Raw genomic sequence first — 13,266 nt, 5'->3', positions numbered from 1 at the left:
TTCCTAAGTATATGTGTTTTCTGAGGAAAACAAAGCTAAACTGGGTAAGGCTGCTATTTCCTCCCATCAGAACTGATGGGAGACAGGTATCCACTGCTTATGCTATAGAAAAGGATCATTTTTACTAGGTCTTGATACAACTTGAAAGTTATGGCAGCAGAAACAGAAATTTTTGAATGATTTTTCTACGGAATTCTAAAATTCTAAAGCAGGCAACCTAAGATACTTAACAGGCTTTAAGTTATTATTCTTTGTAATGAGTCATATTATTTAAAATTGGACACGTGAATAAAAAAGATGGGCATCCCACCTGGACATCTTTATACTTTTCTTGTAAGTCCATAAGCCTGTGATAAGCTTTAATGGCTTCCGAAAATTCTCCAATATCTGTACTGGTTAGAATGTAATTTTCCCAAATCTGCCAATGCTCATAATTACATTTGAGAGCTTCCTGAAGAGTCCGAAATGCTTTAATTCTGTTTAAAAAGAAAAAAATATCTAGCATTAATTAATTATAAAATGGGCACACTTTGTTTTTCCATGAAAGGCTTCCCCATTTGCTTCCTTAGAATCTTTTCATTTTCTTGTCATAGTGAAAAGAAAAGAGGTGAAATAAACTCCTACCTTTGCCACAAAACCATCATTAACTGGGAAGGGGAGCTTTTATATATAATTTTATATATAATCAGAGTGAGTCATGTGGTCTTTGGCATCTGAAAATCTGGACCTGGAGCCAATGAACCTTTATTCTAACAACTGAGTTGAGTATCAGATGCACTCCAGTCATATTCTCAAAGACTATCACAACTGGTTTGGTTTGAGCAAATACAGCAGTGGTGGCGAACCTATGACAAGGGTGCCAGAGGCGGCACTCGGAGCCCTCTCTGTGGGCACACATGCCGTTGCCCCAACCTTGCCTCCCCCCGCAACCCCCTCACCAGCAGCCTTCCTGGAGGAGAGTTGCCCCTGAGCATGGTCCACGCGGAGCAGCGCAGCCAAGGACATGGCAGCCAACAGCATAGACAAGACTCTGCCCTCACACCCCATCATGCACAGTTGATGCTGCGGAGCACGGGCAGAGGGCGTGGCCGCCATGGCGCTGCTGGGCTGCCTGGGTGATCTGTGGCAGGCCCTGGAGGCAGTGAATGGCTCTGCGGGCAGGTGGGGTGGGGGTGGGGCAGGGGTGGGGGTGGGGCAGGAGCGGAGCAGGAGCGGGGCAGTTTTTGGGCATTTGGTTTCTAAAAGGTTCACCATCACTGAAATAGAGGCATTGGTTCAATGATATCTAATGATTACTTCTAAAGAGTTGATTAGCTGGAAAGCTTCTTTAGGCTATTTCTATATTAACATTGAAAGTTGCTGAAAAGGACATTTGTTTCAAGAGGACCCTTGAGCATCTTGGAATCTCTTTGCATCTATTTTCTGTTCCTTGCCATCTCTGAGGCAACTGCATCTTTCAGTCTGCTTATTCCATAAATACGTCTAATGACCTCTTGAACTTATTTATGGCTTTTGGTTCAATGCATCCTCTTAGCAATTTGTTTCCTGTGTATACAATACTTTGTAAGCTCCCTACTGGTTTTCTCATTTTCAGTGTCTTTTGAGAAAGTTGATAAATTGTTTTTCATGATATGAAGAAAATAAAAATAAAAATAAAAACCCTTTAGCTTGTTTTCTGAAGATGCATTCCTTTAAGCAGAAGATTAATGGAACACAATTGAAGCAACAAAAATTATCTTGACAATTGAGTTGCACTTCTGAAAAACTGAAAGCTGTTTTATCAAGAAGATATGCAACTGAATTATTGTTACCTAAATGAAACAACCATACCGAATTAAGATATCAAGTCCATTCAAAAGATTTATGAAAGGTGCATTTCCAGGAAAATGAAAAGATAACTTAATATTGAACAGCCAATTTTCACGATGAATATTGGAACAACACCACAAATTCAAATCATTAGCCATATCACCTGTTTAAAACAAGATACATTCAGATTTAGGACAGGACTTGTTTAAATAAGAATGATGCTATGCATTTAAATATCAATAGGCACCTTCTCTTGCCAGCTGTGTATTATTTAAACCAGTATCCCCCAACCTTTTGGGCACCAGGGACCGGTTCCGTGGAGAGAGGTTTTTCTGCGGACCGGAGGGGGCGTGGTTTCGCTTGCTGCCTGTATCCCACAGATGGGGCTTTGCTTCTTTGTGCAGCCCCTGGTATGCCACAGACCAGGGGTTGGGAACCCCTGATTTAAATTAGTTCACAACAAAAATAGGATCTTGAAGTACTCTTTAAACCTCAATGGCAAATAGTCAAATTAACCAGCTAACATAAAATGTACAGACAGTCCTCGATTTACAACAATTCATTTAGTGACTGTTTGCAGTTACAACGGCATTGAAAAAAGTGACCTAAGACCATTTTTCACCCCTATGACCACTGCAGCATCCCCATGGTAATATGATCAAAACTTAGATGCTTGGCAACTGATTCGTAGTTATGATGGTTTCAGAGTCCTGGGGGTCATGTGATCATCTTTTGCGACCTTCTGACAAGTAAGCTTAACAACTGTAGCGATTCACTTAACAACTGTGGCAAGAAAAGTCGCAAAATGGGGCAAAATTCACTTAACTGTCTCGCTGAGCAACAGAAATTTTGGGCTCAGTTGTGCTCATGAGTTGAGGACTATCTGTAATATAATGATAATGTTGTTGTACAATACAACTAGAAGAGGCATTGGCTCCAGATGTACTGATATGACAAAACATGACTTCCAAATTGTTTGTGGGTGGGAACTATGGGAATTCTGGTGCAACAAATCTGGAGGACAGTATATTGGGTACAGCCCTGGATGCAGCTGCTTCTATAATAATTTGCTTCCTGGCCATATATATATATATATATATATGTGTGTGTGTGTGTATATGATATGCCAAGCACAGATAGCCCTTCCACTACCAGCTTCACTGTGAACTTGAAATTCTAATCAATTGTACACTGTGCAATATTTTTTTTCTACTGTAACATTTGTGGGTGCGGCGAGATCTAAAGAGTTGCTTTTCTTTCCAAAAGTTTTTTTTTTCGTGATATAATCTCTGACATGCTAATGATATTTATGGTGGGAGGCCAAATGAGAGAGTTTGGATTTGTGGTGATAAAGAGGATCCTGAAGGCAGTATATTCAGAAGCTGAATGTTATTCCGGAAAGGCCAGAGTGAGAGGAAACCAGGGCTGTTTATTTTGGAAGGAAGAATTAGAAAACCGCTTTGATGCACTTACTTTTGTTTCAATCTGATATATGCTGTAGATAGATTGGTCCAAGCCTCCGCATTCTACAGTTAAAATACACACAGGTCTTAGCATTAAACTGTCACAGAAGGGATAAACATTTAAACGCAAACACATAAACACACTTTTCTCCGCAAGCAATGCTGTGTTACTAGCTGATATTCACGCAAACACAAATGTTGAATTTACACCCCTCCATCAATGTGCGCAAACCAACCATTTATAAGAGGAGAGTTTCAAGCATATACCACTGTCACCTGTTAGGATATGCAAAGCTCAAGTACCCCGAAGCAGTTTCTGATGCAAGCAACAGATGCTAATAGAAGAACAAAAGACCAACATAAATAATGGCAATGTGGTCACAGAATATTCTATCATCATTTCTCAAATAATGATTTTGGGAAGTCTTTTTACAACCAAGACCTGGTAATGTCTTGCAAAATGAGGGGGGAAGACTATTACCTAGGACTTATGGTGCAATATCATATTTCTTATTTAGAAAGAAAGATGTCATTTAAAATCAAGGAAGAGCAAGCTTTCAAATGGTGAGCACCATCATAAAAATTCCTAGAACACGGAATATAATCTATAAGAATAAAAAGTTAGGAATCTTTAAGTGTATTTTTCAGTTTTAATGGACAAAATCCCATATGAGAACACAGAGTTTTTAAAAGTTTTGGCTACCCTGTAAGCATTTGGCACTTTTATATTTGCGTATGTGCACATATGTCCATTACATGTATAGCTGGTGCATTATAACATATCTTGTACATGCATATACAGTGCATCTGCACATAATTAGGGCACAGATAACACACTCTGTAACATATATGCGCACTACGCAGCTGGGTAGATACAGTGAGACCTGAAGAACTCAACTGATCTCTACAGATAGTCCTCGATTTACGACCACAGTTGAGCTCCAAATTTCCATTGTTAAACAAGACAGTTGTTAAGTGAGGTTTGTCCCATTTGATGACCTTTCTTGCCGCACCTGTTAAGCAAATCACTGCACCTGTGAAGTTAGTAACACTTGTCAAGTGAATCTGGCTTCCCCACTGATTTTGTTGGTCAGAAAGTTACAAAACGTGATCACATGACACCAGGAGATTGCAAACGTCACGGACACGAGCCAGTTTTGCCAACCGTCTGAATCTTGATCAAGTGACCGCAGGGATGCTTCAATGGTTCTAAGTGTGAAAAAAAATGGTCATATGTCACTATTTTTAGTGCCATTGTAACTTCAAATGGTCACTAAACGAATGGTTGTAAGTCGAGGACTATCACTATAACAATTCCTCCATGGTTGTTAACAGCTGCTTTTTTTCTGCAAGGAACCTTTGTCTGACTCTCAAACATAAATTCATTGAGAAATCCACCAACTTTACATGTAGGAAATGATAATAAAAGGATTTTTAATCAAAGCACCCCTAAGGGCTGTTTTTCCTTTTCCATTTACTTACATCAGGTTCCAACATCACACAGCGCTGAAAGGCCCGGGAAGCACCTTCGTAGTCTTCCAATGCTAAGTAGGCACAGCCTAAGGAAAACCACACCCCTAACTGAAAGAAAAATAAAACAACAGGGATCAAAGCAGCCTTTCCCAGCCTAACATCTCCCTGCAGCTAGGACCGTATTGATTGAGAATTACGGAAGCGAAATGGGGAGGACTGAGAAACCTTAGGGCAGTATTTCTCAACATGGCAACCTTCAAATCAACTCTCAGAATTCCCCGTGCTGCCAACTTGCCAAGATTGAGATACACTGCTGTAAGGATAACAGTGGCAACTAAAATTTTGACATAAACCTAGCAGGGACATGTTCTAAAGAGGGCACTGGATATCTTTCCTGTTCTCCTCTCCCAGATCATCACTCTGATGAAAAGATACTTTAATACAAGAGTCCACAGTGCAGTGTTTCTCAACCTTGACAATTTTAAGGCATGTGGACTTCAACTCCCAGAATTCCACAGCAGCATGTGGAATTCTGGGAGTTGAAGTCCACATGCCTTAAAATTGTCAAGGTTGAGAAACACTGCCACAGTGATTTGGTAAACTTCAGCTGGCTCCAGGAGTTTAGGTTTGTTTCCCCTTCATAACCAACAGCAAATGTTTATACCAGCAGGATCAGGCTGATCTTCTCTGGGCTCACAAGCTAAAACGACATAAGCTGAGGAGAGGGAATTCTCTCATTTTCATGACAAAGTCATTTATTTGTAAGCAAGGGGTAGATGGCATAAACTTTTAAGGCTAGGAAATCAGCAGCTACATAACTGTTGAATCAAATAGGTGGGAGAAAGAGGACTAGCATTTAAACCTGGGGGCCAGTATACATAGCAGGCAGGATTCCGGATGCTCTTCAAAGGAGAAGTTCCCTAATTCTCTAACGTAAACTACTTATCTTACTTTGTTGTGCCTAATTTGGAATGAGGAGTAGCCAGAAAGTTTAATGCTACACTTGATCCAAAGTCTTGACAACCGGGCCTGGTTAATTCTTGGATGGGCAACTACTCAAGCAATACTAAGGCTAGAGTAAGAAGTGAAAAAACATGCCAGAAGAGGCCCTGCACTTAACCAAGAAAATTGCTTGGAGTTATCTATGAAGTTACCAGGGGTTGACCATGGGTTAAGGAGACTTTATCTTACTTTTCTGTAGACATAAATTCAAATAGTCCCTGCATTTTTTCTTTTTCTTAATTTATATATTTTCATGTTTATATTTTACCTTTGTTACAATCTCTACTAAAATTTATATATATAATGTATAATGTACATGATATGATACATGGTATTCAGAGAACATGCTTGGAAATAAAATGAAACCAGTAAGCAAATTGAGGACATTTAATTTTGTAACTTCAAAGGAATTTGTAGCCTCACTAAATAATTACCCTTTTTTTTTAAAGTCACATCCTTGTGCACAAATAAGTCCAATAAAAAGACACCCCCTGCACTTCCTCATTCCTTGAGAATGACTTAATATGAATTTCCCCTTTAGACAAAAAAAATCCCCAAACCCTCTATTCGAAGCATAAATTTTGAGATGCAGAGCTAGGTTCCCCAGAAGGGAACATTACATATATATTCAATCTCAAGTTACACAATGAAAAGCCTTTTGTATGCAGAATGGCCTGATTCAGATATAACAAATGGGGTCTAATAAATCAGGAAAAGGCAGATTTCAGGTTAGTTGGATCCACTGTATTCTTTTTCTAGAATATCTAGGTGATTCTAGAGTCAAATGCAAAAACATGCATTTAAAATTAAAAGTGCTGTGGTTCCAGAAGTTTGCTCTAAAAAAATCAGAACTTCAATGGCACTAACACTTTTAGCAAAAGCATTATATTTTTCTTCAGCAATTTAATTTAGAACAAAGTGATGTTATCTTGTCATTATTGTGAAGCTGTTTAGATTTTTTAAAAAGACTCTTTACTATCTATTGGAAACCATACAGAAATAAACCAGAAATTTCCAGTCTACTCTCTGCAATAAATCTTAACGTCTAAGCCATGGAACAAGTGTGTGTCAGCCTCTTCTCTCTCCATCCTTCTTTTCATCTTCCTACTGCCTATGTTAGCTTTTTAAGTCATTGCTTCTTATAATGTCCACATATTACAGCATCTCTTCACATCAAGAAATTAAACACTGAAATCCTAAAGTAATTCTTGGTAATTTTTACATGGAATTGGACTGATGCCCTATGGTCTGTGCCTTACCTTTGCAGATAGTAATGTGAATTTGAAAATAGGTTTCTTGAGATATACAAAATTATACCACTGAAAATTTAATAGATGCGTATAGTGGTACAGGTGATTTAATCACTCCATAGACACACCTAACTGTTCTTTCTAAAAGATTAGATCATACATGGAGTTCATCATCCCAGATTATTAGCCATGCCAGGTAGGACTGATGTAAACTGTAATATAGTAATGTCTGTTGGTTTCACCCCGTTCTACAATATAGGACTTGAAGTGGTTCTAGCTCCTTGCAAATTTATACCACTTTTTTTACTCATGAAACTGATCTCAGCATCCATCAGAAGGGAGCTTGCTTCAATCGCCTTAATCATGAAACAGACAACTGATTTTTCTTAGGCTGTTTTATTTGGAAATGAAATCCAGATTAAAGAACAATGCTTTTCTCTCTTTTTTTGCACTTCTATCTTCTTAGAAGAGGCAAGAGTAATTTTATAGAAATAAGGGCTTTTTCCAATGATAAAAAGGGTATGCCATAGAATTGCAGGAAATGTATTTAAGTTATCTTTGTACATTTCAGAAGGAGGCCTTAGAGAGGGCCAACAGAGAGAAAACTGCAGAAGAATATCAGACTGAGAGAAACCATGACTTCCGGAGGCAATTATGGAATGGGATCTGGTAAATCACTCAGAGTTGTGAAAAACCAGAGGCCTTTCATAATCACAACTTTTAGAGAAAGGGTTCTTATAGCAAGCTGTTTCCCTGAATCTCAATAGCCAGCATGAGATGTTAATTCCAATAAAATCCTCTTCCCAAAGTAAGCATCTTAACCAGTTTGTGAAAAAATTGGCTTAATACTAAGAACCTTATAAAGATAGGACCATTAATTAAGGCTTTCTCCCAAAACTCCTGTTCCTGCTTTTTCAGATTGGGGGCTATTTAAGAAGATGGCATTAACAGTATTTATTTGTCTGTCTGTCTGTTTGTTTGGAAAATTTATATTGCCACCTACTCAGTCACAGTAACTCAAGGTTTACAGGAAATAAAAACACAATATAAAAGAAATAAAAATAATAAAAGTAATAAAATAAGAACTCACCCACCGGTGACAACACACACTCATACCAGCTATTTAATGGGCTCCATCCCGCTCTGGATTCCCCAGGCCCACTGGCAGAACCACGTCTTTAGAGCCTTCCAAAAGAGTGTCAAAGTGGGGGCCAGTCTAACTTCTGGAGGGATGATGTTCCAGTGGGAGGGAGTCACCACAGTGAAGGCCCTTCTTCTGGGTCCCACCAGGTGTATCCTCTTAGGGGATGGGATTGCAACATTCCTTGCCTCCCCTGCTCAGAACATCTATATTCTCAACATACTTTCCTGTATTTTCAATCTTAAAATGCTGTCAAGGCATAACTGTCTCTCACCATCAAGAAGGTACGGGGAAGAAGGTATGACATTTCCCAAATGCTTCCCCAGGGGACACTGAGGAAATAAAGGCTGAGAACAAAATATTCAGCTACTATAGTGCAAGAGAACGGCTGACTTTGAACTGAATGCTTTGAGTTCAGAACTGAAGGAACAGCATCCAAATTTAATTTTTCAAATTTTTGAGGAAGTTATCTACTGAAAAGGGATGATGATCCTGGCATTTATGCTCTTTTCCTTTACAAAATGTCTGACACCTAAACTCCATCAACCAAAGAAATTCTGTGTTATGGAGCTTCAGTTATTAGGCAGAATATTTATGAAACCAAGTTACAAATTGTTTTAAGGAGCTGAAGTTACTTACCTGCATTGGGTTAATCTTTACAGAATGCTCAAAGCACTCTATGCATTCTCTGAAATTCCGGTTGCGAAGATAAAGAAGGCCCTTTGAGCGCTGAGCCCTGGCACTGCGGTGATTGGACAGTTCCCAAGCTTTGTCATAATATGAATGGTCTTTAAGAACATCTCCAAGCAGGCAGTATAATCCTACTGTCTCTTTCTTCTCTAGCTCCTGTCTTAAAATTTCTTCTGCCTATGGGAAAAGAATGGAAGAAGAAATGGAAGGAGGAAACTAGAATCCAGGCACTGCTAGCATTCTGCTGTTAGCTACAAATGTAATTTGTTTCAATGTTCTGCATGATCTGAGGCTGGAAATGGCAGAACTTGTTGCAGGCAGATAGTGCTTATCTTCCCCTTCCTAGCATCCATTTAAGGTTGCTGACGCTATTTAGTAATCATTCCCCTCTCAAGTCACTATTGAAAGTCCAACCAAGCAGTGAATTGAAGCTACAAATAAAATGACTTACAAGAGTGTTACTAGGAGGAATTGGGGCAGCATCTTTCAGATACATGACTTCGTCTCCTTTAGTAGGTATCAACAGTATTTCATATCAGCTTTGAATTCACAATAGTATCTGTAACTGTTATACCCTGTTTTAGTTATATTGTTCCTTAATAAGATAGTTTCAAAAATGTGCTGGCCCTAAAATACATTTTGCAACTATGACAACAATGGAAGAAAAAACAAGCAGATAATGGGAAGCAAAGCTTACAAAATAAACATAAGGATTATTAACAGTGAAAACTGGACAATCTGCACCAGACTTACTTGTCAGGAAGAATAATTAAGGAAGGAAGGAAGGAAGGAAGGAAGGAAGGAAGGAAGGAAGGAAGGAAGGAAGGAAGGAAGGAAGGAAGGAAAGAAAGAAAGAAAGAAAGAAAGAAAGAAAGAAAGAAAGAAAGAAAGCAAGCCCCAGCAGGCTAGTATTGTGAGGAATTTAAAAAGCTAGGCAAATCTTTCTTTTCTTGTTTTCTCTTCTGCTTCAGAGCCATAGTCTGCCCTGTAAATAAACATTTCAGAGGTAAAAAGTGCACAGGGGGCTGCTTCTTTATCCCATCTTTCAAATTTAGGTCAGTGTATTTTCAAAGAGCCACCCAACACAGTAATAACATTTTATGTTCAAATGCACAAAACTACATTTTCTAAGCTGACCTGGAGTAAAGCAGCAATGAATTCATTACCAATTCCAAAGGAAAGAAAATAGGACATCGCTCAGTGGTACAGCCAACATGGATTTAGAAAATGTCATCCTCTTTCCTAGCATCGCCAAGTAAAAGGTGATGAAAGCCAAAGTGAGCCCAACCAAAAAGAAAAGGAAACAAGGGCAATAACCATTCTTTGGTAACATATTTGTTCATTACAACACAGGAACACATTCTCAAGGGGCTCAAAACCTTGCCTAGCTTGACTTATTGAACGATATAAAAGAAGGTAACTAAGCACTTGGGAAAATACAATCCTTCTTATATACATTTAAATTTGGATGGCACTGATTCAGCAGCTTCTCACTCATCTCCCTCAGTTTGCCACTCTCCTCTCTTCCCTGATGGACAGGTCAATGCTGCTTGCAACATACCATCAAGAAGATGTGACCACCTAAAACCATTAGCATCTTGCATCAGTAACTCATGCCCTTATCACCATTCACCTGGACTAGTATAATGTATTTTACATGGGACTGCCTTTGAAAACATTTAGGAACTTTGACTGCAGCAGTACAATTATCAGAAGGTATGCAATCTTACACATACACGCATACACACACACATACATATATAATATTTGAAGTGCTGGTTTCCAGGCACCAGAATACTTGCTTGGAACAACTTCTCCCCCCACCCCCCAAGTTCTGATTTGTCCATACTTGGGAACCTGCTTAGGACACCCCACTCCCCCCTCACACACTTCTGTAGGGTAAGGAGCTTATAGGCACATATGGATGCACCTATACTGTGGAACAGCCTCCCTAGAAATTCAGAAATTCAGTTTGCCACCTTGTAAAAACAGACTTGCTTCAGTGCCTTTGGGGGAAGGGATTGACACCGTTAGACTGACTGATTATTATGTTGCTTTTGTGCTATTTTGTGCATTCTTTTACCATGAACGATTTATTCTGTTCTTATTGGTGTACGTCAACTGCTGTGCTTTTTGACGGTGACAGAATATAAATCAAGCCAATCAACTGATAAATAACTGTTGTGGGAATACCTAAATGAATTTAACAACTGCTTAGCAGTTTGCCATTATTATTTTTTTCTTGAGAACACTACCCTAGTTTAAGATGGTGTTGATTGAAACACTCTTGGAATATTTAGGTTTAAATGACAAAGATGTAGTTCTTTTTATAACATTCTGATCACCTAAATAGTTCAACCAAACACTGGAATTGAGAACTCAATTAACAGAACTCAGGATTATCATTTATAGCAGTTTAGTGCATGCTTTAAAACGGTAAGACTCAAAAAAAAAATTGGTCTGTAAAGTTTTTTTTTTATTTTCTGATTAGTGAAAAATGTGAAAAATTATATTTTTCTTCAAAGAATGATAGAAACTATACAGTTTTTTAAAAAAAGTACCGTAAAGCTCTAATCCTAAAAGATGAAATTAAAACAGAAAGTTTTCATTCTAAAATGCTCTTCTGTCAAATACAGGTATTATCACAATTGGGACCAGAAATTCCACTGTAGAGCAAGATGTCACATGACTACATTGCTTAGTGACCATAATTCCAGCACTCCCATCTATTGTTAATGAAGAATTGTGGGTCTTTAAGCAGAAGGAATCCAGGATAAGGAGTATGCGGGTGACCTTGGGTGTGGAGGAGGTGCAGGTCACACGTGAGTTGCAGAAAAAGCCACAGCCACCCCTGAAAGCCATAGTCACCCCACCCAGCCCAGCAGCTTTTATGAATGTAATGCTATGCAACATCTATCTCACTTTATCTATGCCTTTTGGATACGCTGCATAGCAGTTCTTGTCCGGGTAGTGCCAAGGCTGGGGTGTAATGGATACTCCAGAAGCCGGCTTGGACAAGGAAGAAGACCTGGCTTTAGGAACTTGGGAATAGGGCACCAAGGAGCATCTGGAAGATGCCGGGGACTCTGAATCAGGTGCAGTTGGGCAAGAGGAGGAGGAAAGGCCGGGAACCTCACAAAGGCTGGAGGAACGATCGGACGAATGCCTGGCTGATAAAGAGAGGGCTACATGGCTACAAGGCTGATGCAATATTCACTCACATACAAGCAGTGTTTAAGCTACAAGTAGAAAAGTGGACTCAGGCAAATGTACTAAAAGTATTGAAATAAATGAATTGTTTAATAAATTGTATTAATGAAATAGAAATAAGTGTAATTGAGTAATTGAACTAAATAGAAGTGGAAAAGTAATCATAGCATAGTAGAGAAATATAAACAGGTGACTATTCAAGTAAGAGTGATAGCGAATGAAATTAAGAGTGGTGACAACACTTAGAGAATAGTATAAATATATGTATCGTGTATAGTGTTATAGAAATATATATATACACATAACAGATGTTAAGAATATTATAAAGTGTACAAGATAAATAGTGGGATAAGGAAAGGTACAACTTTACTTGTAATTTTAGTTGTTAAGGTTAATGTTATACAATGATATTATAGTCATATATATTGATTTATAGTCAGAAGTATTATATATATTCTTTATGCAAAAGTGGAGAAATATTATTCAAGTTATAAAAATGACAAGTACTGTAACTACAACTAAAGTTAGCAAAAAAACAGTTACAAATCCCACAAATACAATGGCCTCTCCTTCAGGCCAAAGAATCATGTTGGGGAAAGAAAAAGGAAAAATAGAATTGGCAATGAACCCACAGAGTTTGCAGATAACACTACAAACAATTCAAGAAACAATGATGATGACCCAAGAGGCAATAGCAAATAATCATGAAGAAATGAAAATACATCATAAAGAAATTAAGAATGATATTGGAAAAATGAGAGATGAAATTAAAAATATGAATGATAAGATAGGTAATATACAACAAACAATGACGGAAAATGAACAAAGAATTCAAAAAGTTGAAACAAAAATGGAGCTTGTTGATAGTAAAATAGAAGGGATGATACAGAAATCTGATCAAGCAAATAGGGAGTTGATTGAATCTATTGCTTTTCTGGAAATGAACAAAGCTTCGTTTTGTTTAAGATTTCAAAATATTGTTGAGGAAAAGGAGGAAGATTTGGGAGAAAAGATGGCAGAGATTTTGGCGGTGATTTTAGGCAAGGAAAAATTGGAAGTAAAAAGAGACATGGATGAAGCATATAGAGTATATACAAATTATGCACGAAGGCATAGATTGGCGAGAGAGGTTCGTATAAGGTTTACTAGAAGATCAATAAGAGATGAAATATATAAAAAAACAAGAGACGAATCAATAATGTATAAGGGTAAAGAAATAATTGTATTA

General features: G+C 38.2%; 1 protein-coding gene across 2 annotated transcripts in view; it reads right to left on the bottom strand.

Annotated features, from left to right (window-relative positions):
* The window catches only part of TTC27 (tetratricopeptide repeat domain 27), an 89,888-nt gene that overhangs the window by 15,177 nt on the left and 61,445 nt on the right, over window positions 1-13,266 (bottom strand). For both annotated transcript variants that reach the window (XR_005557784.1, XM_039352346.1), the window contains exons 13-16: window positions 8,778-9,005; window positions 4,755-4,853; window positions 3,283-3,335; window positions 311-476 (exon numbers count right to left, since the gene is read on the bottom strand). Coding sequence is in view for 1 of the 2 variants with exons in the window: in XM_039352346.1 (XP_039208280.1) it covers window positions 311-476; window positions 3,283-3,335; window positions 4,755-4,853; window positions 8,778-9,005 (546 nt within the window). In the remaining variant the exon portion in view is untranslated. The remainder of the gene's footprint in view (window positions 1-310; window positions 477-3,282; window positions 3,336-4,754; window positions 4,854-8,777; window positions 9,006-13,266) is intronic.

Source organism: Crotalus tigris, unplaced genomic scaffold, assembly GCF_016545835.1.
Source record: "Crotalus tigris isolate CLP2741 ecotype Arizona unplaced genomic scaffold, ASM1654583v1 scf7180000018420.1175843, whole genome shotgun sequence".
Taxonomy (NCBI): Eukaryota; Metazoa; Chordata; class Lepidosauria; order Squamata; family Viperidae; genus Crotalus; species Crotalus tigris.
Note: the sequence above shows the minus strand (reverse complement) of the source record. Positions and strands in the feature narration are given on the sequence as shown.